The sequence below is a fragment of the Euprymna scolopes genome, chromosome 21 (assembly GCF_053919585.1).
Source record: "Euprymna scolopes isolate OS-2025 chromosome 21, ASM5391958v1, whole genome shotgun sequence".
NCBI classification, from domain to species: domain Eukaryota; kingdom Metazoa; phylum Mollusca; class Cephalopoda; order Sepiida; family Sepiolidae; genus Euprymna; species Euprymna scolopes.
In genome coordinates this window covers 51,006,960-51,034,166 of record NC_136502.1, presented here as the reverse complement: position 1 = coordinate 51,034,166, position 27,207 = coordinate 51,006,960, and the positions used below count along the sequence as shown (strand labels likewise).

General features: G+C 31.8%; 1 protein-coding gene across 1 annotated transcript; it reads right to left on the bottom strand.

Moving 5' to 3' along the window:
* Positions 1-15,015: 15,015 nt before the first annotated feature.
* On the bottom strand, positions 15,016-23,812 carry LOC145242286 (uncharacterized). The gene is made up of 2 exons (XM_080105293.1): positions 23,716-23,812; positions 15,016-17,891 (listed from the first exon to the last, which is right to left on the bottom strand). The coding sequence occupies exon 2, from the start codon at positions 17,554-17,556 to the stop codon at positions 16,756-16,758; it is 801 nt and encodes a 266-aa protein (XP_079961419.1). The 5' UTR covers positions 17,557-17,891; positions 23,716-23,812; the 3' UTR covers positions 15,016-16,755.
* Between the last annotated feature and the right edge of the window lie 3,395 nt (positions 23,813-27,207).

Sequence of the window (27,207 nt, the reverse complement as noted above, 5' to 3'; positions counted from 1 at the left end):
ATTGGTTACACGGTGTAACATGAAATTTTGTCCCGTTATCTGCGAAAAATGTAGGATGTTCCAAAGCTCTTGAACACATTTTAAGTCCTTATATTTGCTTAACTTTCAATGATAGTAAGATGAAAATGGTGCCATTTTAAATTAAATTTTAATTTTTTTGTAAAACTATTGATATTTTTTCATTTCTTTTCAGATTCAGTAATGGCGTTCATTCAACCAGAAAAGGTGTTTTGTGTGCTTGAATTTCCAAAAACTAAATTTAAATCATTGACATTTAATCGAAAAAAAAAAAAAAAACCTGGACTGGATTCTCAGCGACATTCTCCGCTCTAACCACAATCCATCCGGTTCTCGAGAACTCAACGGCTCGACTCTCTCAAACACCTTAACTCCTGGCCTTATATTATCTCATTTATGCAAATTATGTGCGATCGAACCTGATGATTTGTCACCTTCTCGTGTCCCATTGATCGGGTTTCGAGTTCGCACATGCAGCCCACCCCACCTTTGTGACTGCAGTTACACTACAATTTCCACTACATGCTCCCCTGATCTCATGATCATAAACTGGGTAGGAAAGTAGTATTCGTCTCCGCTAGACACAGCTAGCGCTCACTACTCCGCTAAACACAGAAATTAATTTTTAAATTTCTCATTTAAAAACTACTTTACATACAAGTCGACTAAATCGCATTGTAATTCTTTTAACAGCGACTACTTTTTCTCCAAAAACAAAATTGACTTGAATTGTACTCTCATCAAAATAGCTATCGTTCAAAAACGATACCTTTTTTCTCCTGTTCAGCACGACACGATTTTATGTTAAATTTCGTATTTAAAAATAACTTTTAAATACATACAAATCACATTTTAAGTTCTTTTAACAGCGACGACTTTTTTCAAACACAATAAAATCCGACACGAATTGCACTTTCATTAAAAATGAAAGTCGTTTAAAAACGACACCTTTTCTTTTTAACACAACAGGACTTCATTTTAAATTCCTCGTTGAAAAGCGAATTTAATGCATACAAGCCATTCGAACCGCATCTTAAGTTCTTTTAACAGCGATGGCTTTTTTCAAACAATAAAATCCGACTCGAATTGTACTTTTATAAAATAAATTCACTGCTTAAAAACGACACCTTTTTCCTTGTCAGCACAACAGGATTTCATTTTAAATTCCGCATTGAAATAGGACTTCTATACATACAAGTCATCGGAATCGCATTTCAAGTTTTTTTTTTAACAACGATGACTTTTTCAAACAATAAAATCCGACTCGAATTGTACTCGAGTAAAATATTTTTTGTTTAAAAACGATAACTTTTTCTTTTCAATACAACAGGATTTCCCTCTAAATTTCTCGTTGAAAGGCGACGACTTTAATACACACAGGTGGTAGGTGGTCCGAATCGAATCTTTAAATTTTGTTAACAGTGACGACTTTTTTTTTCTTTTTTTTTTAACAAATATAAGCGAATTTCATTCCAAATTTAATGTTTAAAAACGACGACTTTAATACAAACAAATAGACCGAACTGCATTCTAACACGTTTATTTGACGACGATAGTTAAAGAAATCCAATTAATCCCATTGGGATTAACAAACAAAAAGACAAAAAAAGTCCGACTCACTTCATATCTTCAACCTTCACAGTTTGACACAACTCATTCAATTCTTTCTTTGACAACGCTTTTCAATTTTTAACGCAACTTTTACTTTTTCAGGTTCGACGCGAATCCTTTAAAATTTCCCATTTCATCTCAGCCGCATTGGTTCCATATTTAAAGCCGAAATAGCTTCTAATCGAAAAGAAAAAAAAAAAAAAAAAAAAAAACCTGGACTGGATTCCCAGCGATATTCTCCGCTCTAACCACCCAATCCGCCGAATCCGGTTCTCGAGAACCCAACGGCTCGACTCCCTCAAACATCTTAACTCCCAGCCTTATATTATCTCATTTATGCAAATTAATGTGCGACCGAACCTGATGATTTGTCCCCTTCTCGTGTCCCATCGGTCGGGTTTCGAGTCCGCACATGCAGCCGTGCAGCCCACCTCCGTGACTGCAATCACACTACAATTTCCACTACAGGAGTACAGGACACTTGTTCAACGTGCATTTCGCAAAGAAGATCTCACATCATGCGATTTTTTTTTTTTTTTTTAGGAATTTTTGAAAGGACTGGTCTATGTGCCTCCCATGACAAGAGACATGGATGAGCTGACTGAGCTGAAGGTCCGAATAACAAGCGGTTGCAACCATTGACAAGGCAATACTGAGACGCGTTTGGCAAGAATTGAACTATCGGTTTGATGTGTGTCGTGTGACTAATGCCATGAAGAACTTGAGATTACAAGCTTTCTGAATATACCAGATGCGTTTTTATATCCTTAATACTTCTCGAGATATTCAATGTCAAAATGTGCCCAAAACTTTTGGAACACCCTATATCTCGACGTTGTTTGTAAGGTTTAAGCCTTTTACTGCTTAGCCTTGAAATTAAAACGAATAATCTTAATGGTAACCCAGAAAATTAAACGACTCAGTATTGAAGTAAGTCAGCTGCAAACGGTGTTGGCTCAGATATAGAGACGAGGTTATTTTTTTTTTTAATTAAATTGTTTCTATTGTTTGATTGACATTTTTTTATTTATTTAGTTATAACATCAAAATTCGAAATATTGATTTTCAAGTAAACCCAAAAGAACCCACTTAATTCTCATGTCGCAGTAATAAAAATATCCAAAAATGAGGAAAAACGATAAAGTAGAAAATTAATTATTACTGAAAACGTTTTTTGAAGAAAATAAGCAAAAATTAAGTTTTACTAAATTGGACAAAGTTTCAGTTTTTAGAAAATATTTATCACCCTTTTGTTACAATTAGAGCTCTCTGGTTTCGTTTTTTGTTTTTTGTTTTTTTAGCAAAACTCAATTTTTTGCTAATTGTATTCAAAAAATATTTTCATTAATAATTAATTTTCTACTTTATTGTTTTTCGTAATTTTGGGATATGTTTATTACTGTGACATGACATTTCTGTATATACCATTAATTTGACTTGAAATTTAATATTATAATTTTCGAATTTGGCTACAATAACGAACAAGAATCAACTTTTGCAGCTTTTTTTATTTCATTATTTATTACCTAAAATACACAGGTGACTTTTTTTTCGGCGATCATCACCTGGTTCCATAAGACTTCTTATTTTGAGTCGGTTAATATTCCGTTTTATCAATTTGATTCTTTATTAAAAATATCTTCAAAAATAACTTTTTAAAATCACATTATAAAAATTAGTTTGATTGTCTCAAGTATTAATAATTTAAAGAAATTGCACAAACCCCCTTTCCCATAAAAACAAAAATGCTAAAAATAAATAAATAAATAAAAAATTGTGGTGTGTGTACACATGCAAAAAAACAAAAAACAAACAAAAAAAAACTGTACAGCAAAACTCACGCAATAAAGTAGTTTCATTTTAAATATAGAAAATTAAATTTGATGACTAAACGACGAGCGACGATATCTGAAGACCATTTCTTGTAGAACAAGGGAGATAAATTCAAATTAATTAAAACTTTTGCGAGATTTTAAAAAGCATTCATACCATGGTGAGGGGGATATTATAAAACTCAAATTCGCATGAAATAATTTTCTTATTAAAAATATTACAACTTAATATACATGATTTTTGGTGTACAATATTTTCTTTCCGTCACGGATACATACATAATAAAGATTTTTGGTGCTTTTATATTATAATAACGAAAAATATTGAATTTTAAGTAAAACAAATACGTAATTGTCAGGTCTCAAATAGTAACATATCCAACAATTACGAAAAACGATAGAGTAGAAAATTATTCATGAAAAAAAAAAAAATACACACATTTGGGTAAATACAGCGATATATGCTACAGCAGAACACCGACCTCTCTAATTTGCTTTTTTTTTGTTTTGTTTTTTTTCAGTGGTAATCAAGGTCGCTGACAATGAATCTGATAATCAAACCCGTCGCAACTTTACCTTTTGCATGGTATTAACCCCTGAACCCAGGGACTATTTTCCGCCATTTTACCGCCGTTGGGACGCTTTGAGAATTGATTACATAATATTATAAATTGAATTTTTTAAAAAATTCTTAATGCTGCAATATTTTAAGTTATAAATTTATTATATTTGTTTGTAGAATATCTTGTCCTTTTCTTATCCAGTTTTAACAACCAATCTTTTATTTTTCCATGTTTAAGCTCAACCATATTACTTTTCATGCTCGCATTTTTCTAATGTAATCCATGATTTTTCCAAGCTTCCAATAAATTCACTTGTTCCTTGTTTAATTTCAGTCTTATTTTTTTTTTTGCCCTCATAAACACATGTAATAACAATGTACGACACTCGTCTGCTTTTAATAAAGTCCCCAAACTATCTCCTTTTCATTCTTTTCTCTGTTTTACTTGTTACGTCTCTTTCTGCGACAGCAGTGAATTGGTAGCAACAGTAGTCGCTGAAGTGACGTGGTTGCTATGGAAGCCAATCATAAAAAGCGTCGCTCACCTTACATATTTTTACGATTTTGAACACCAGAAAATACATCATAACTTTTGTTTCGCTGAACGAAAATTGAAATTTTTTTTCACAATATAGCTGAGAAGGTGATCTATAAACTGTAATAATTGTTTGAAATGAGTGAGCAGTGAAACTTTAAAGCAGTTCTAAATGACTAAAAGTGCCACTTAAGCATATATTCAAGTACTACTGTGTTTGATTACTGGCATGGCAAGCTAGTTGGTGGCAGTTATTTTATTTTCATTTGTAACCTGTGTTTTGCAGATCTTCCTCACACGGCATACATACTCTTTGCCAAACTTCTCCCTCATCTTGGCACGTTGTATGCTATTATTTTCTTTAATGCCAAGATCTTCTAGATCTCTGATATCAATGTTTTCATTAAGCTGTATATTTTCTGCGTGGGTTTTCTTTCCAGCTCTGAGTGTACACTTGGCACATTTATCCAGGCCAAACTTCATTCTGATGTCATTGGAGAAGGTGTGTACTACCTGCAGAAGCTGGTGCAAATTTATGTCAGAGCTGGCATACAGTTTAAGGTCATCCATGAAGAGCATGATGGTTTACTCTCTTGGATCTCGATGGCGTCACTGTTCTCTCTTGTGTAGATTCGTTCATGTATCCTTAGATAAGGCTTCTCAGAAAATGCTGAACCACACACTTCATAGGTATGACGTTTATCACTTTTTTATTTTTTATTTTGTTCCTTCAAAGATTGTAACTTTGGGCATGGGGCAGCCAAGCCAGCTGCCAACGTTGCCTTGCTTTTCATTGAAACCAGCCGAGAGTTCTTTTTAGTATCTTTGTTGTTCCCTTAAGTGCAATTGTCTGGATCTCTTTTACACTTGGTTCACCAGTAATATTCGCTAGGTAGGACTTCAGGTTCTTCTTCATAAGCCCTGTGGCACCTATAATAACTGGTATGATTTATATTTCTCTAAGATTACAATTTCTTTTCATATCATACGAGATCTTGATATTTGGTCTGTTTCTCCCTTTCAGCTCTGTTCAGACCTCCATCATTAGGGACACTCACTTAAACCAAGGTTGCAACTCTCTCTGACTTATTCCATATAACTATGTCAGGTTTGATAACAGCATTTTCAAGGTAGGTGGCTGTAGAGATTACATGGTCGTAATGTATAGTATATAAGTCATGCCCAACTGTTCTTTCAGGTTGATGTTCCGAGAACTTGCTGCTACACTGGATGTTTAATATTTTACAAATGGTTCAGTGGAGGTACTTATATATTCCATCATGTCTCGTTGTGTAGTAGCCATCCTTCAAAAAAAACCTTGCAACTTGATACCAGATGGCTCACACTTTCTAATTCCGTGTGGCAGAATCCCTTTTTAGATTTATTTTGCTTTGGTAAGTTTTAAGAGATCAAGGGGCTCCCTCCTGGAGCTAACACTTGATTCTGTTATGATTTGAATTCATATCCGAGGGTTCTTTTAAGGATAGACATTGTTCCCTTTGTGGCTGCTTTCTGTATTTTGTTACAGCTTGGTCTTCCAGGGATTGTTTCCAAGTATTTCTGAAGATTTTATTTCATTAGGCAAATTGCTCCTATCAGTATTTCTGAAGATTCTTTTTTATTAAGACAGTTGCTCCTATCACAAATGGTATAATGTTTATTTCTTTCAGAGACCATGTCATTTTTAGATCATTTTTTAGGTCCTGATATTTTATTATCTTTTCCCGCTCAGTTCTATTAAGGCCAAAATCATTTGGAACTATGATATCGATAATGAGCGCAAATCTTTTGGGCTTGTTCCATATTACAATATATGGCTTGATAGCCTCAGTGTGTTGTCTTAAATGATGACTTACACACTTCACAGAAATGGCAAGAAGTGTGAATTTGAATATGCCTCTTTAAATTCTGGTTTAAATTCTCAGGAATCAAGGAGCTCTTTCACTGTTTCCATCTTTAACCACCATCCAGTCTACTTTATTCCCACACCTCTTTCAATCTTATTTACACACGGTTTACTCTCGTCCCTTGTTGCTATTTTAATAACGACATTTACCGGAATATGGACCGAGATCTTCATTGCAAACTTTGATTTCATATAAGCTGAACCGCCTGATGAAGTTTCTAGTTACTAAAAAGTATCTGACCGAAACATACTCATGACTGTGTAGCAACATTTCTGCTTATGTAAAAACAAATAAAAAATATACCTTGCTCTACTTCGATATTGAGCACTCTTGTATTAATCTCATTATACTTCACTGGTTACATTACCTCTTTAAATTAACAACCTCATATATATATATATAAGCGGACATTAACCGGTCCTATGAATATGCTTCTAATTTACACAAATTTCGTATTTATTATAATAGATTCAATTCTTTATTATTTCATATTATATTGTACACCATAAATAGTCATGATTTCAGGAATAGAAAAAAAATTTTAAATGCCATCAGTGTCACACTGTGTTAGCTCGTGTTGTGTGGTTGGTTAATAGAGAGAAACGAAAAGACGTGTGTTGTTAGTTTTAAATATAAAACATGGAGCCCTTTATTTCTAGTGCGCATGCGTGGTTGTTACAAAACAAGGATTGTCATGAAACGAAATGATAACGTTGTTACAAAACTAGGATTATAACGAAACGAAACGATAACATCGTTACATCCCCCCTTTACCAATATGAAGATTATGATATTGAGCATATTCAATATATGATAAAAGGTAAGGGCTAATTCAGAGTAGACTGCCTGAATAGCTACAGCGAAGCAGGGGATTATTCTGCCCCATGAATTGCTTGCTATACTTCTCTAGAAAATGTTCACAAGTTCATTTTTGATGGTGGTCGTACCATCCTGCCACTGCGAGTGTATTGTTGGGAGTCTCTTTGTGGAGACTGAGTTGCACATGCAGGTGGTTCTGCAAATGTTACATGCTTTGGCGTTTGTGGTGGTGTTGGCCTTATTGGAGCACTCCTAATATGCTGCCAGTTTCTCCGTATCATATATCCGTTTGCAGTTTGTAGGAGACATGATCGGGGACCATCTGCTTGAGAAGCTACGGTTGCTAAGTCCCAGTTTCCGTGTGTAGGGTTTTGTGCTCTTACCCTCTGGCCAGGATATAAAGGTGGTAGGTCTTCCTTGAGCGCATGCTGGTCAAAATATTTCTTTTGCTTGTGTTGCCTTTGTTTAAAAGCATCATATATTTGATCCTGATCTTGGTGGTTGTTTTCTTGTTGCTGGTTGGTTTCGTTTGTTGACCACTTTTCTTTACTGTAATTCGTTTTTCTAAAAATTGGCGGGTGAATTCAGCAACAACTTTGCTCTCTCCCAGGTAAGAATGTACGTAGTCAATAACCTCTTTCTGGGAATCGACTTCTTGAAGAAAGGCCACAAAGGTTGGAACATCAAGGTTAACTTTGAGGTTCTTAAGCAGAGATTCGAACCAATGGATAAAATCATCATTTGAATTGGATGACTGAAACAATTTTAGCACACCATCCGTATTATGTTTGTTTTTGGATGATTTTGTTTTTGTGTTTTGAGACGTTGTTGCAGTCAGACTGGGAAAACTGTTTGTATCAATCGTTGCGTTGCTATTTTTGGTAGGAGATGAGACTGACTGCTTTTTATTATTCTTTTGAACTTCCCATGTTGAACTGGCATTTGATTTGCTGCTTGCCTGCACTTGCCAGGGAGATTACTTACAGCTCCAGCCGGAGGTAGGAGAGGTTGATAACACAGGAGAAGTACGACCCCATGCGGCAGCCGACAATGGCATAGAGACTTTCGGTGCTGGTTGTTGAGGTTGGGCGTTGTTATTTTTTTTCTTTTTCTTCTCCTCTTCCAATTGTTTTGCCTGTTCCTGTTGGATTTCAAGCAACGATTTTGCAGCTGATTTCGACACAGTTACTTTATTGTTGGCCCATATCTTCGCCTGCTGTGCAGATGAATTGGTTGCTTGTTGTTGTTGCTGTTGTTGTTGTTGTTGTTGTTGCTGCTGCAAAAGAAGTTGTTGTTGCTGCTGCTGACAGGCTTCTTGCTCCTGCTGCTGTTTCCGCTGCTGTTCTTGCTGTTTCCGTAATTCTTGCCTCCGTAATTCTTCTTGTCGTCGTAATTCTTCCTGGCGGCGTAATTCTTCTTGACGCCTTAACTCTTCCTGCCGCTGTAATTCTTTTTGTTTCTGAATTTCTTCAGCCTGGATCCGTTCTTCTTCAAGCCGTTGTCGTTCTTCTTCTTGTCTCCGCACTTCAAGTTTCTCTTCATGTGGTGGTTGCGTTTTCTTGAACTCACCAATGCGGTCGAATCTGTTGGGGTATAAACGCATCAGATCATCTATGCTGTTGATAGGTTGTTGCTGAACGGATATGGCACAGTTCATTGTCACAACGTTGAAAGCTACAGATGTTGGCAGGCCCAGTATAGCTGGTCCTGGAGTGTTGACCACATAAAATTGATTGTTGAGCCATGAAGAGTCCTTGTATTTGCACCTGTTTGTGGTGCCATGGCATTTTATTTCAGTGTTGTTGTATGCTGTCAGTACGCATTTCGTTGGGTTTAGTGATCCAGGTATTGGGTTTCCGTCTTTGTTTATGGCGGAGGGGCACATACTGCGGAATATGCGTAAAGGTAGTGTGTTTGCCTGTGCACCCGTGTCTACCTTCAGTTTGAGGCTGTGCGTACTTGGGTGGTCTGTCAATATAACGTTGATATTGACAAACGTTTCATTTTGTGCTGTTTTTTGTTTGTGCAGTGGATGTTCACTGTTAATAGTGCTGAATGTGAGGTGCTCCATCGCCGCATGTAGTTTTGTTGTGGCTTGGTCGTCATGTTCAGCAACGCTGTCGACTTTTCGGCCTGTTCCATGTTGTCTGTGCCTTGGCTGGCTGCGGCTTTTGTGCCAGGGTTTTTCTTGTTTCCTGGGTCTGAGTCTCGCTGAGAAGCACAATTTGGCCTAATGGCCCATTTTCTCGCAGGAGCTGCATATGTCGTTCTTGGCAGGGCAATGCTCCTTGCCAAAACGGTGGTCCCGTCCACAATTTTTACACAAGTTGCTGGTATTTCTGTTGCCTTCCTGGCGTTCGCGACCACCGCGATTTATGGTGTCTATCTGTGACAGGCCATGTAGTTGGTGTATTTTGTTTATATACACGGCTGAAGCCTCATATGTGCGTGCTAATTTCACAGCCTCTTCTATTGTGTAGCCCTTCGGCTTGTTCAACAGTTCTTTTTGTAAGTCCGGTATGGGCGTGTTGGCTATCAGTATTTCTACTAAACGTTCGTTCATTTCATCGGCTGTGAAATCGCATTTCTTCGCCTGTAAGCGACACCTGTTTAGAAATATGTCTGTCGTCTCGGTAGGTTTTTGTTGGTATCTACTGAGTTCGAGCCTACATATACGGTGGTTGGTTGCCAGTTCCAGCTGCTCCAAAAATGCGTTGAAAATTTTGTTGGCGTCTCTCCGGTCTTCGTTTGACATAGACCCACTGTTGTATCTACGAATTCCTTCCTCGCCAGTTGCAAGTAGAATGATAGGCACTTTCTCTTCTTCTTTAGTTCCCTTCGCTGTGAAATAAAGTTCCAAACGTTGTTGGAATATCTTGAATGACTCTGCAGTGTTAGGCGAGTCCCAGTCGAGAATGGGAACTGGTATCAATATATTAGCCATAGTAGTAGCAGTGTTGTTGCGAGCTTCAACGAGCTTGTGTGTGCGTGTTTTACGAAGTTTTGGTTCGAAAAGAAAAGAGAAAAAAAAAATGTCTTACTTTTATCGTTGTTTTATTTTATTTTTCCCTTTATCTCGCCGCTGTCACCATGTCACGCTGTGTTAGCTCGTGTTGTGTGGTTGGTTAATAGAGAGAAACGAAAAGACGCGTGTTGTTAGTTTTAAATATAAAACATGGAGCCCTTTATTTCCAGTGCGCATGCGTGGTTGTTACAAAACAAGGATTCATGAAACGAAATGATAACGTTGTTACAAAACTAGGATTGTAACGAAACGATAACATCGTTACAATCAGCTAGAATTAAAACTTAAATCTAATTGATAATGAACATCGTCAAAAAATGATGGCGATCATTAAAAATAAAAAGAAAAAAAGTTTTTAAAATAGGAAGAAGAATAGAGGAAAGAGTATATAAGATATACAGCGATACATATAAATATATATATATATATATATATATATATATATATATATATATAAATAATACACACGCACACATATATATATATAAGTGACTTTGCGTATATACAAAGCGGACTCTACCAAACGCCTCTGTCAATTTTCTGTCTATAAACTTGATATAAAGGGGATTTGGAGGCACAGAACACATTCAATATGGATTTTAGATGGTAAAAATAACTCCTAAGGGGTTACAATTGAATAAAAATTGAACTTGGCATGAGTAAGTCCACTAAACATGGTACTTCTGCACTATACATTTATACATTAAAGTCGCTTTATCTATTTATACTTTTGTTATATTATGCCTCTGTCGATAGCTCAAATGGTAACAACAAAGGAAAGCATGTTAAATGTTTTGGTTTCAATTCTAGCTGATGGTACCCAAATATTTTTTTAAAAACTTTTGAAATCGTTACACTGTGTTGAATACGATACAACAATCAATAAAGCATACGATATATATATATATATATATATATATATATATATATATATATATATATATATATATATATATATATATATATATATGACATTTGCATAAATGAAAATATAAAATGTAAGCAGATTTTACGACCGAGCCACGCATGGAGTGAAGACTACTATACATTGGGTATAACAATAATCAATAGGGGATTGGCTCTATAATCATACGAAGTAGGGTCTGCTAGTTTGTTAATAATTTTAACAAATGCTGAAAACAAATTTTTAATTGCTGAAATAAAAGCATTCGATCAAACATTTTTTATGAACATCAGTTGTTAGTTTTCGACTTTAAAACAGCATCGACGCCAAGTGAACAATTTCCATTTTATTCTCTATTTTTATAATAAACAACTAGTTTATTTAAAAGATTCTTTTATTAGATACTAGCGTGGGTACCCAGCGTTGCCCGGGTGTTTAGAGGTGTGTGTTGAGCAAAAAAAAAACAAAAGTGGTAGTAAGCAGGCAGGCTCAAACCCGTACTGGAAAAGAGGAAATGCGTCCATTGCCAAACCGGAAGTGCGAAAGTTTAAATTAAGGCTAGTCAATCGAAAAGAGGAGATGACTTTCGAAAATATCGGCAAAAAAAGCGACCCCTCCTTGGAGAAAAGTGCCCAGTTGAGGGTGAAAGAATTAATGATTTTAGCCAATTTTTCGATATTTGTCGTCCGAAGGGTCGAGCTTCAAAACGATACCGACCTCGTGAAAATCCGTCGTCTTTGTCGAAAGTTTTAGGCATACATACATACATACATACATACATACATACATACATACATACATACATACATACATTTAAACAGACAGGTGATATTTATATTATAGATATAGACATATAACGTGAATCAACTGTGTTACTGTGTTTGAGGATCATACTACTTTACATCTTCAAAAAATGGCAGTCTCCCTGAAAAAATACTGCACCAAAGAATATATCACATGACCATTGCCAATATCAAATCAATGGCAATATCAAAAGTAAGAATCACAAAATCTGTCCATATATAAAAATATAAAATTTAATTGACAAATTTTTAAATCAATCAAAATTAAGGAGTTATTAGGTAGTCGGTTATCGTCAATATTCGGTTAAAAAAATGGAGATAAATGTTTTGTATGTTTGCTTTTGTTTCTTTTTTTTTAGAAAGGAAAATACTGAGATCAAGTTTGTAATTGCCAATTTGTATAGAATATGTGCTGATTGAGATGAGTGTCGAAAGAGTAGATAGCCATTATGCTGAAAAGGTTCACTAGAGTTTGAAGGAAACACAAACATCTTCTCTCCAATGATATAAATCAATCTTTATTTAAGTGGAACATACAGAAATGTAAACCTGTTTAGTTATTAGGTCGGCAGAGTCCATGTTGGTCTTGAATATGAAATTGTATTACCTGTGAATTACAACTTCGGCTAAAAATATCTTGATTGCAAACTTTTGTATAAAAGTTTGCGTTAAATATATTTTTAAGATTATATTATATATTATAAAGATATTATAAAATCTTCTGTCTTCAGTTTCTGTGAATACATTTGTCCACTTCACAAGTGTTTGCTCTCCTTTTGAATTTGATTTCTTTTATTTTTGCTTTTAATTTTTTTTTTTACAAGGAAATCACCACTTATCAAGGTCTAGAGGCCACTCGAAGATAAGGGTTAAAGAGTGTATAGTGGTCAAAAAGCACAATATCATAGTGATCGTTAGAAGTGTAAATTTGGTAAAATTGGATTACTTAAGAGGAACAGCTCGTCAAGAACTTGTTTACGTTGGATTTGAAGGCAACCATATTGTAGTCAGCTGGAAAGCAGGTAAACGGAAGACAGTTCCACTGGCATGCATTTCTAAAATAGAAGCTTTGTTCATGGAATCTACATTTAGGTTTAGGCACAGATAAAGAGTGGGGGGGAAATTATTGATAGTGTTTTCAGCCAAACGAGTGTTTCTCATGAATGTTTGGCAGGGGGGGGGCATAGATTGGAGCTCAGACGTGCACATGCCATGAAAATAATGATAACGCAGAGACAGGCTCGCAATGTCTCTTCTTTGAGAAAGAGGTTGCAGGGAAGAGAAAAGGGCATCCTCCACTAGGCTACGAAGTCTATTGTGAACTCTGCCAAAGCAAGATAAGGGTTTCCTAACAGCTCCTGCCCAGATGTAACAGCAATACTCCATCCTTGGACGTAACTGGCTCTTATAAAGGTAGAGTATTGCATCAGATCATATTATTTTTGTAATTTTTTTATTTTTGTCTGTCACAAATAATATAATAATCACGTGCAAACCAAGATACATGTGTTTGATATCCTTTTTTTTTTTTATCTAATTTCATTTTGCATTTCATTTTAGCTTCTAATCATTTTACAGCGAATCAATCAATAACTTATGGTGGGCATTATATTATTAAAGGATAAAATCAGTCATTACTTACAAACAATGTAATGGTGTTTTCAGAAAAGGATATATTGTACATAAAAAACACTTCCTTCGATAAGATAAAACTAAATAGAGTTTTTATATCAGACTTTTTGACAATTGGTTTAAGGCAGAAAGTCATCTAAATTTCCGATTTCTCATGCAATTGTAATAATAGCTTGTAGGAAAAAAGAAATTCAAAAGAATTAACTTTGTTCAACTAAAGGTCTGATTGGATCATTAAGTGCACTAGAAAACTGGCGCAATGCCTAAACTATTTCACCCAAGTTTGTTGAAGGCATAATGCTCAGTAGTAATCAACATATTGAATTTTAGTTATTATATGATTAGACTAATGTTTAATTTATAATTTTATAATTAAGCAGTATTACAACATGTGATTATTTTGTGAGAGATGTTAAATAATATCTTTTATGCCTCTCCCCCCCCCTAATTTTTAAGTAATTTTTCTTTGGGGTGTCTGGCAGCTTAAATTTTATTTACAAATATAAAGCAAGATTTTGTGCCGGAAAAAAAAAAAAAACTCATTAATTTATAAACAATAACAAACATGTTATTAAATGCTTTTTCATTTTCTGTACATATAAAGAATATTTTCAATGCTCTCTCACAGTCAAATTGCTACTTAAAAAAAAAGTAAGTTTGTAGATGGACAAAGAAGAATTGTAGCATGGAGTAGAATAAAATGTTTTTATTCTTACTTCCTAACTTCTCGTGTGTCTGCTACCGGAAGTGGTGATAAGGCAAATTAGTTCCTTCATTTTTGTTGTTCTTCAGTATTTCTATCGTGAAGCGATTTATTGAAGTAAGACATAAAAAGGACATTACTGAAAAATGTGCAAAACAAATTAACAAAATTAAAGATAAAATAATACAATTAGTCATTATCTGTACCTTTAATAACAAAAACGCGTTTTCAAAAATTCTTTAAAAATAAAGAGCGCAAAAAGTGTTTTCAATAATATTTAAAAAAATAAAACTAATTTCAAATTCTTAATTAAAATAAGACCAAAAACTTTTTCCAATGATTATTTAATAAGGAAAAAGAATGACTTTCTGCCTTAAACCAATTGTCAAAAAGTCTGATATAAAAACTCTATTTAGTTTTATCTTATCGAAGGAAGTGTTTTTTATGTACAATATATCCTTTTCTGAAAACACCATTACATTGTTTGTAAGTAATGACTGATTTTATCCTTTAATAATATAATGCCCACCATAAGTTATTGATTGATTCACTGTAAAATGATTAGAAGCTAAAATGAAATGCAAAATGAAATTAGATTTAAAAAAAAGGGATATCAAACACATGTATCTTGGTTTGCACGTGATTATTATATTATTTGTGACAGACAAAGATAAAAAATTACAAAAATAATATGATCTGATGCAATACTCTACCTTCATAAGCGGAAAAACGTAATATAAAAGAGTATATGCACAGGAGGAATATAGGCGTGAGAGAAAAAAGTGAAAGAAACTGACTTGTTTTGTCACCATTCCTGGTAGCCCTACACTGGAAGTTAGGTAGTACATTGGCTGATTATTACCTGGTTTTTAAAAAGTACTTGCTATACAGAGTTTTATTAAGGTGAGAATTTACCATAAATTATTTTCATATTATCTCAAAAGTTATTTAAAAAAAAAAACTATAGAAAACAACATACTTTTCTTATATTACATCTTAACAATGGGGTTATCTCACAAATGCTTCATGCTCTGTCTCATAATTTTCTCGTTTTTATCACCGCCATTATAACAATTATTTTCATTGTGAAAACTGGCTGATTTTTCAACATTTGTATAAAATCTTGCGAACACTTGTGTATTTCATAAATTATTTAATCAAAAGGAAAGAAACCAAAACTTTTCATGCAAAAAAATGATAGATCAACAAATAGCCTATCTCACTATATTATCTGTCATCATCATCATCAAGACAGGCTCCTTGCCCGAACCAATGTGACTCTTCCTCTCTAGAGTTTCCTGTCTTCCATCAGCTGTCTCAGATCTTCAGATTCACAATTGGCATCATATGCTATTTGCTGGACTATATGTATCTAGATCGTCCTTTGCTTGTGCATCCATGTTGTGGAGTCCATAGCAATACATCACTCACCAATTCATTCTTGCTCCTCAGGCAGTGACTGGCAAATCGTAAGCATTTCTCCCTGATGGTTTTACATATGGCAGGTTGCCATAAAGTTGCTGCTTCGTGAGATGATTTTGCCAAGATATATTATCATCTGTCAGTAGCACAAAAACATGCCTTTCTTACATGAAATATTACAAGTGACAAAGATCTCACTGAAAGTCAAATGACACCCATCACCACTTCTGCTGGAGGTTACAACCAAACAGCAATGCCTATTTTAGAAACGCCTGGATCAAACTATAATTATAAACTATCTGTTTCAACTTATCTAACTGTTCAAAGATTTGAAACAACACCAAAGGAAATAAACCACTTCTTATCTTGCTAGTACATTTTAGGGTACAAAGGAACTTGTTCACAAGTAGCATCTTAAGTTAGGCAAGATCACAGTAAGAACTAAGGAACAAATGGATAACAACGTGTTATTCTGAATGTTCATGCCTGTTAATTGATTATGACTTGAGAGACATTAGACTTTCTCTCAGAGGAAAGTCCGGATAAGTTATGATTAAACAACAATTATCTACTTCTCTCAGTCTTTTACTTCTAAACATTTTATATATTATTAACACAAACACAGGTAAATTGTTATTAATATTTTTTTTAGTTAAAAAACATGTAAATTAAAATAATCACTTTCGTTCATAATTTTATCAGCAAATCAAATATAATTGAAAAAATGACACATGTTCATCTTGAGGAACATATTCCTTAAAAACTATTATATTTCTATTGCGTTTCTTGGAAAATTATTTTAATGAAATTGATCAACCACACTGTAAGCCTTCTGTATATTGTGTGGCTACAAGTTTAATTAGAAATTATTTTACTAAAAAAATTATAAGCATTCATAAGAATTATCATTCAAATTTTATCCAGTGTACATTTGGTTGTCATAAAAAAACTCATCACACACACAGAGGGAAAATAAGGTGTTTCAATTCATTTGTTGAGATTGTTCATTCGTGTGTGTAAACATGTGTTTCTGTAAATCCCCACTTTTTGCAAAGGATGAATCACAAACTTTACAAGAATAAGGTTTTCCATCAGTGTGTATTCCCATGTGTCTGATTAAATTAGGTTTTACTCTAAAGGATGAACCACATACTTCACAAGAATAAGGTTTCTCTCCAGTGTGTATACGCATGTGTTTGCGTAAAGTCGGCTTCTCTGAAAATGCTGCACCACACACTTCACAAGTATGAGGTTTTTCCCCAGTGTGAGTTCGGACATGTCTCTTTAACTCTGCCTTCGTCTTAAATGAGTAGTTGCACACTTCACATAAATGGCAAGAAGACGGATCGACTCCAGTATGAATTTTGATATGCCTCCTTAAATCCGATTTTGTAGTAAATGATGAATCACACACTTGACAAGAATAAGGTTTCTCTCCAGTGTGTGTACGCTTATGGTCCTTTAACCGAGAGGTTGTTGTGAATGAAGAGTCACACACATCACAAGAATAAGGTTTCTCGCCAGTGTGTATTCGCATGTGTTCCGTCAAATGTGATTTTGTCCTAAATGATGAGCCACATGCCTCACAACGATAAGGTTTCTCTCCAGTATGTATTCGCCGATGTATATGCAAATAAGGTTTCTGTGAAAATGCTGAGCCACATACTTCACAAGCAAATGGCTTTTCCCCTGTGTGAGTTCGTATGTGCCTCTTTAAATCAGCCTTTCTATTAAACGATAAGCTGCACACTTTACACAAATGCAATGTAGTCTTTTTTGGCATGTTTTCTTTTTCATTTAATGTTTTATAATTGTCGTGTACAAAAATCTCACATAAAAAACGTTTCACAATTTTCAGTATTGAAAATTAGGTTACTATTAAAAAAAACGCCATAAAATTGTTTTTTAAGTACATTTTCCCGGAGTTAGGAAGTATGTATTTAAAATCAATTTTTTATTTGCAATTTTTTCCTAATGTGTTTATGCTGAGTTCAGGATTTTTGTTTTACATTAATTTATTACCAGTTGTTAAATAAAAAGTTAATGGAAATTGGTATCTGCTCAAGTGAAGCATTCTACTCCATGTGTGCTGGAACCATTTTCATTTCATAGTTTTACCTGAGAATGAATAAAATATTTTATTTAGAAAACCATATATAAATTAAAATAAGAATCACACACACATATAATCAGATATGTCTATAAATTCAGCAGTTCAAAAGCCTTTTGCCAAATTCGAACAATGCTGAATCATCTGTGAGATGATTTTCTAATACGCTTAAACATGTTTATCCTTCATTACCAGAATGGCAAGAAAAGTGTAAATATTAATGTGAAAAACTTTGAAATAAAGAATAAAATAATTTTGATAAAATGAATAACTTAAACACCTTGACTAAAAATTATAAAATAGAATTGAAGAGTATTCTTGCTAAGGTTATGTAGAATGGACTAAAATGCGTTCTCCAATCCACAAAAATTTGCTTTTTTTTTTAGAGATAAATATGATATAATGAGTTCAAACAGAGTCTAAGAGCTATTTTATATATCTCACCGATTTACATATTTAGTTATGAAAATGGAGGAGGGCTATATTTTGATAGGATGGAAGTTATGCGAGAGGTTTCATACACAAAAACTTATATGCAGTATGCCCTGCATTATGACTTTTATCCATGAACTGAGAAATGTGACCAGTACAAAGTCCATGTTCTGGTTTCTAACCTTGTTAATCAAACACACACTGTTTGTTATTAACTTTGTGTTGTGGTGGCACACATTCATTTGCATATGTGGATAGTAATTACACATAAATAGGAAGACTCAGTTAGTCAGGGTGTGTGTTCACCAGAAGCCACCAAAGGCCGCCGTGAGCAGAGATGTTTCTCCAGCAAAGACTCTCTTATTTGACACCATTATGTAGATATCCTGTAAATATACCTTTTCCTAATACACTTCTTATTTGATCTACCTTTGTTTGTTGAGTCATCATTTGTATTGCTTTCTACGTTACTTGTTTCAACCTGCAAACTTAACACTTTGTATGAAAGAGTGAGAATAATATTGTTTATATTTCCATTAATTATCGACTCATGTTTCTTTCACTAAAATACCAAGGATTAGAAAATTTATTTTATTAGGATGTATAATTTTATGATTATGAATTTGATTGATTGATAATGTATAAAATATGATTGATAATGTATGGGGGAAAATATTCACAAAACTGTACTTTCATCTTTGACAAATTGAATTTCAAACAAAAAATGTTATACTGACAATTTAAATATAAAATAAAGGTGAAGAAAGCATTTCTAACCTTGATTTATGTCCTTCAGTTGAAAAATGTTCAATATATATATATATATATACATATATATATATATATATATATATATATATATATAATCAGATATGTCTATAAATTCAGCAGTTCTTTTGCCAAATTCGAACAATGCTGAATCATCTGTGAGATGATTTTCTAATACGATTAAACATGTTTATCCTTCATTACCAGATTACCAGATTTCTGATAAAAGTAAAAGATAAATCTTTATATTTTTATCAATTATGGATTCATACTTTCACCTTTGCTGATGGAAAATTCCATTGTACTGTCAGTGTATTAGTTGAATGGCCACCCATATCAAACCAACTGAATTCATGATTCAATTTCAATAAAATTCTTCATATCATAATGATAGAACTAAAGTAGAAAATAATTAACCTTATAAGTATATTAGAAATAATGATTAATAAAGTTAATTACACACAATGGTTAATAACCTTAATTACAAAAAATTATTAATAAACTTAATTACAAATGATTAATATACTTGATTACCCAATGATTAATAAACTTAATTATGAATAATAATTAAAAAACTAAATTACAAATAATGATTAATAAACTTAATTACACATTGATTAATAAACTTAATTGCAAATAATAATAATAAACTTAATTACAAATAATTATTAATAAACTTAATTACAAATAATGATTAATAAACTTGATTACACAATGATTTATAAACTTGATTACAATTTGATAAATAAACTTACAAATAATAATTAATAAACCTAATAACAAATAATGATTAATAAACTTAATTACACAATGATTAATAAACTGATTACAATTTGATTAATAAACTTTATTACAAATAATGATTAATAAACTTAATTACAAATAATTATTAATAAACTTGATTACAAAAAATAATTAATAAACTTGATTACACACAATGATTAATAAACTTAATCAAAAATAATAATTAATAAACTTAATTACAAATAATTATTGATATAGTTAATTAATTATCATTAATAAACTTAATTACAAATAATGATTTATAAACTTAATTACAAATAATAATTAATAAATTTAATTTAAAATAATAATTAATAAACTTGATTACAATGATTAATAAATTTTATTACAAATAATGAATAATAAACTTAATTACAAATAATGATTAATAAACTTAATTATTATAATGATTAATATACTTTAGTACAAATAATGATTAATAAACTTAATTCCAAACAATAATTTATAAACTTGATTACACATTGATTAATAAACTTAGTTAAAAATAATTATTAATAAACCTAAATACAAATAATTTATAAACTTAATTACAAATAATTATTAATTAACTTGGTTACACATTGATTAATAAACTTAATTACACATTGATTAATAAACTTAATTACAAATAATTATTAATAAACTTCATTACTAATAATGATTAATAAATTTAATTACAAATAATGATTCATAAACTTAATTATAAAGATTAATTCATAAACTTGATTATACATTGATTAATAAACTTAATTACAAATAATTATTAATTAACTTAATTACAAATAATTATTAATAAACTTGATTACAAAAAATAATTAATAAACTTGATTACACACAATGATTAATAAACTTGATTACAAATAATGATTAAGAAACTTAATTACAAATAATAATTAACAAAGTTAATTACAAATAATTATTAATATACTTCATTACACATTGATTAATAAACTTAATTAGACATTGATTAATAAACTTAATTACAAATAATTAATAATAAACTTGATTAAAATACATCTTGTAAATAACTTTATTGGAAAAGTATTAACATAATAATAATAATAATAATAATAATAATAATATAGTAATAATAATAATAGAATTGGGAGAGTTAATTTGAAAATAATGTTGCTGAGATGTTTTAAATGCCTGAAAGTTAAATTATTTATATCATAATATGCTAAAGCATTTCATGTTTGTACATACGTCATTACCTTTCATAACAAATTGAATTAATGGTTAAATCATTCATGAATTATATGTGATTATTATTAGAGAGAAAAACACATGTACTTTACGCTTTTATTAAATAGAACATGTTACTAAACAATATTTGTTTTATACCAGTCACATTTAGTTAAATCAGGAACTTACACATATATAAAATATCTTGAACAGAACCAAGAATTATACAGGTCTTACATGGAAATATGCTGGTTTTCAAAACAAAAATTTATCTATATATCTAGAAAAGTGAGAATATGTGTATGAGGACAACTCTCAACCTATATACTCAAGGAATTTTTTGATCTACAGACTTTAAATTTGGTATATAGGGTATTCAGACACGTAGATAATTTTTATCAGGACAAAATGGCTGCTAAAGAGTCAGAATTCAAAAGTTAGTACTTGGAAGTCATTGGATTTTTATCTGTTTGTCAACTTTCACAAATGCACATGCGTGAATCGTTCACATGACAGATTTCTTATGTTAAGAACAATTAGGTTTGAAAACATTTTTTAAAGATTGTGGCAAGCTAGCTAAATAGTTATCGTACTTGACTCACTGTCTTTCAGTTTTGGTTTCAATCTCAGCTTGAGTTTTTTTTTATTTACAAAAAGTGAACTGTTTAATAAAAACATAATACTCACATGCACATGACTCAGGGTTTTTTTTCCATTTTTTTTACTACATTTTTTTTACTACATTTTTTTAAAAGAATTTGTTTAATACCGGGAAATACTGGGTACATCTGCTAATAGATATAGATAAAAAGACAACGTTGGATTTAATATGGTGTATGAAAATTTTGGCTTGTTCTGAAAGTGTACAGTAATGCTTATGTCTTTATAAATGGCTCAAAAGTTTTCATAATGAGTTCTTGAGAATAAATATGTATGGTTCTCAGAATAAGGAAAATAAAAATAATAATCAAATAAAAATGTAGTCTTTATATTTTAATGAAAACAAATCAAATGACAAAAATTACCTTTACTAAAGTTATAGTCTTTAGTAGTAAAAAAAAAATGCATACATTTATTTTTGCCTTTTTTTTTTTAATAAAAATAAAACATCGTAAATTCTAAGAATTAAAAAAAAAAAATTTACAGGAACATTACAAAAAAAGCCCCTGAAGTCCGTATTAATGAATTCGATATAACTTGAAGAAAAATTAATTTCTTGAATCATCGATATTATCATTGAGTAAGCTTTTTTTAATTACAAAAAATATTTCTATATTTTTTCTAAATTACATGTTTTGCATAATTTTTATCTATAAGATTCTAATATATTCTTTGCTTGAATGGATGTGAAACTTTCGGCATAACATAATTTTTATATAATCTTGAAAAATTAATATTTGTTTTTTAAATTTAAAAGCAGGAACATAGAAAATAATTAAATTAAAAAATGGTAAAAATGATACAAACGTTCATGATAGGAATGTATAGATGCACGGCTGAGGGGGGGGAGAAAACCAGCACCCCTACTTCCTTTAAACTACCTGGCGCCATTTTCAGGCAGCCTTTCAACTGTCGGTTATTTGGGCTTCTGTATAACATGTTTAGAAAACTTCAGTTTGTCATGATTCGCGATTCTCACTTTTGGAGATGACTAATAAAGCTATTTTTTGTCCAAAGAAAGTACGTTTTTTGGGTTTTTTTTTTTTAAATTTAATTCGATATCTTAGGACTTTACTTTTCTAATCATCTTTGAAATAAACACAGAAAACTAATATTTATCTTTCAAAAGATTTTTACAATTCAAAATTTAGCTGAAATTGTCAACCGTGAAAACATTTTTCATTATAACTTTTTTTTTTTATCACATGTACAAGTATTATTTTCCTTTAGTCTGTAATCTTTCAAATACAATCAAAAAGTAATTGGAAACCTAAAAAAAAAATTATGATAAACCGGCTTTCAAAACTATGTCCCTCTATTTTTTTTACTGACATTTTTATCCGTACCTACTGAAGAAAAATACTATTTAAATTAGTAGATATTCTAGTATTATCAGCTTACTTCCTACATGACACCATATTTGCTGGGACGACCAAGCAGTAACTAGTCTCTGCACTAATTTAAAAACTGGGTTAAAGTACACTGGGGGGGGGGGCACCCGAAGCCTTACCTTTAAGAAGTTGATTACGGAGACGTTGAAAATAACAAAATGCCTTTCGGAATAAACACCCCCAACCTCCCCATGTTAAGAACGACTTTCAAAATAAACAACCAGTGAGTGCACATTGATCGTCTCCGAGTGGTCTCCCAGTGAACTTTCACCAAAAAACTGTTAACGAGTTATTTTCCTATTAAAAAGTAATATAATCTTGACTTTAATTTGAAAAGATTAAGACAGTCGTAACCTTAAAAAAAAATATATCGCTAATATCGCATTTATTAAAAATAAAAATAATTTAATCCGCTTCTAATCTTAACGTTATATATTATAATTCAAATAAATAAAACTTAAATACAAAATAATAAATTTCTACCCAAATAACTTAAAAAATAAAATGAAATGAGTTTGGGGATGACTACAAAACAACTTAGACCTAATTTCAGTAAATAAATAAATAAATGAATAAATAAAAATTATTTTAAAAAAACAAAAAAAAAACTTACTTGTTTTCAAACTCTTGTGATGTGATTATTGTCGTATTCTGTCGGTAGAGTTGAATGAGCTCTCAAATTTGATAAGACAAAAAATGGCCTACACGGTGTAACATGACATTTTTTTCCCTGTTTTCTGCAGAAAATGCATCGATAAGAAAGTTTTTCAATATAAATTATTTTTTTTTTAAATATATTCAAACAAAAATATGTTCCAATTACAAAAATTGGTAAATGTTGCCTTACGCTACAACAGAATTTCGATCACTCTTATTAGGCTTTTTAGATGTATTTGAGGTCGCTGACAACGGATCGACCCGTCGCAAATTTACCGTTTGCATGGTATGAACCCCTGCACTCTGGGACTATTTTGCGCCATTTCAACGCCTTCAGTAGTGTTGTTTTTTTTTTTTGTTTGTTTTTTATAGTGAAGTGACTTATCACATCGCAGAGAAATCTTTAGCAGACATTTGAAATAACAAAAAAACTTGAAAAAAAAAATGTGGTTAATTTTTTGTGTGACGTAATAACGCTAGGTGTATCAGAATTGGGGGGGGGGATTTTTGACACCCCTAACACGAAACTGCGAATAAAATATTTAAAACAACTCGTAATTTCTTTTTTAATAGTGGGTTGTTTATTTTCTTTATGGAATATACTTCCAAAATAAACTATTAAAGTTGATTAAAAAATAATAGAAATATTATTTTTTATTTAAAAAAAAAACAGTGTTTACAAAGTGTCGGCGTGCCTTCATGCGGCCATTTTTTTACGTAATGAAATCAATTGAATTTTATGAGTTAATTTGTTTTCAATTTTTAAACTTTAAAAATCTATCAAAATTTTTCTTTTGGTTACATTTTTACGATATTTTCAGGGTCAATGTGAAATTTTATGCTCTTTCCAATAAACTGAATATAATATTTTAGACAAACGTTTTTTTTTTTTTATTCACCCCCCGCCCCCCATTTTGAAATGTCTATTAAAATTTTGGTAAATTTTTAGATTAGGTCCACCACCTCCACAATTTTCTTTTAAATGACGACTTATATGGGTTTTCGACTATGCTGAATACGGAAATCGCATTGAAATATTTGCAGAAATAAGTAGTTATCGAGATATAAAAAGTTGTATAATGCATTGTAATCTCTGGCGGCCATCTTTTTTACGCGCCTGCGCGCACACGTCATAAACAAATTTACGCGCTTAACAAAGATGGCCGCCAAAGAATACAATGCCTAAAACAACTATTTATATCTCGATAACTACTTACTTCTGCAAAATTTCAATGCGATTTCCGTATTCAGCAAAGTCGCCATTTAAAAGAAAATTGTGGAGGTGGACCTAATCTAAAAAAATACCAAAATTCTAATAATTAATTTATGTACCAAAGTTTTATATATCACAAATGGAAGAGAAGGGATCAATAAATAATATATTCAAATTTAAAACAAAAAAAAAGTGTTTTTTTTAGAAATTTACTTGTAAAGTCCAACGTTTAAAACCTTTTTTTTAAACCACGTTGTTTTTTTTTTGTTTTTGTTTTTAAATGAAACCTTATAATCTTCTTATATTGCACAGAAAGTTTCGTTTTATTACGAAAATTATTTCTATTTCATTCAATGTTTTTTTTTTTTTAGATATTAAAAAAAAAAAAATCACTCCCTAAAGTGGAAATTAAATAAATTAAATAAAAAAACTCGTGTATTTCTTTGAGAAAAGAAAAAACAAAATCATCAACTGTTTTTTTTTTAAGACAAAAAATTATAAGTAAAATGTGATTAGTTTTCAGGTATGGAGGCACAAATTTCTTTATGCGCAAGGCTCGATGGCTAATGTGAACATGTGGTTTTTACTGCCTCTGTCCATCCGCAGTTCAAACGGCGACTTCCGGTTTTGTATGATGATGATGATGATGTAAAAATGCTTCAATATGTAAAATGTAAATGTAAAGTGAATTTTTGTGAAATGTTAAATGGTATTCAACTTGGTAAATGTCGGCACGTTACTTACGGAAAAACGTTTAATTAAACTGCAGAAGCACCTGTTAAACTACACGTTCTATAATTGAATATCTCCCCCCACAAAAAAGAACGAAAAACATCACCTGTTAAACTACACATTGAATACCCACACGAAAATGGAAAACATAAAAATATGTTTTTGTAAACTCGTGAAAAATTTTTTTTAAATCAATTAAAAACTATGTAACGCAAAAATAAACCAAATTTTTTTTTTTTGAAAACTTTGTTGATTCAAATGTCCACTAAAGATTCCTCCATGATGTGATAAGTCAGTGCACACGCAAACGCATCATGTAAAAAAACACTGTCGAAGGCGGTGAAATGGTGTAAAATAGTCCTAGGGTTCAGGGGTGCATACCATGCAAATGGTAAATTTGCAACGGGTTTGATTATCAGATTTGTTGTCAGTGACCTCGAATACCCCTAAAATTCCAAATTAGAGTATTCGGTGTTCTGTTGTAGCATAAGGTAATATTTACCCAAAAATTACTGAATAAATTATATAAAAAAATAATTTAAACTATCACATATCCAAATTGTAAAAGAAAGTTTGGTTTTATTATTTTTAACGAATATCTCTAAAACACATTTTTAAAAACCCAATTATAAAAAACAGCTTGATTTTCTTATGAGACACTAAATGTACAAGTTGTTGAATGCAAATTTGTAATTTCTAAAATCAGACCTATAATATAATGGCGAAATACGTTTCGATCAACACCATGTTCAAATTTCCACTTCAAAACAGAAACCAACAGCAAGCGAATACTTTCTATTTTACTGTTGATTCATTTTTATAACAAACACATATTAATTTATTTATTGTGGACTATTATCCTCAGCTTTATTAGTTGTTGTTTCATGAAGTTTCGGCCAACTATTCTTCTGGCCTTCGTCAGGTGGTAACCACAACGGGATAGGAACTCTGAATCTCCTAACTACATCCTCAGCAATTACTGCCTTCCATAGTTGTTGTCATCTCACCACGTTTTTGGCCAAGTAAGTCTCTGCCCAACTTTGGGTAGGATTGAAACTGCTATCTTCAAACAATGCTCACCTGGAACTGTAGAGATTTATCCACTGCGCCATGGGCCCTGAAGGTAATAATTGCTGAGGATACAGTTAGGATATTCAGCGTTCTTATTCCGTCGTGGTTACCAACTGACAAAAGCCAGAGGAATAGTTGGTCAAAATGTTGTCAAGCAGCAACCAATAAAGATGAGGATAATAGTCAGCAATAAATAAATTGATAAATAATACTCATCTCAATAATGAATTCCAATTAAAATAATATATACAAACACATAGTTTAGTAAAACGTTGTCTTTTACTGACCATATAGATACGTGATGGGCGTCAGGCATGTGTGTGTGTTTGTGTGTATGCACACGCGTGTGTGCTACTACTTTACATCTTCACAAACGAAAGGCGATCAAGGTTAGATTTTTTGGTCTTATAAATCCATGTTTATTTATTATCT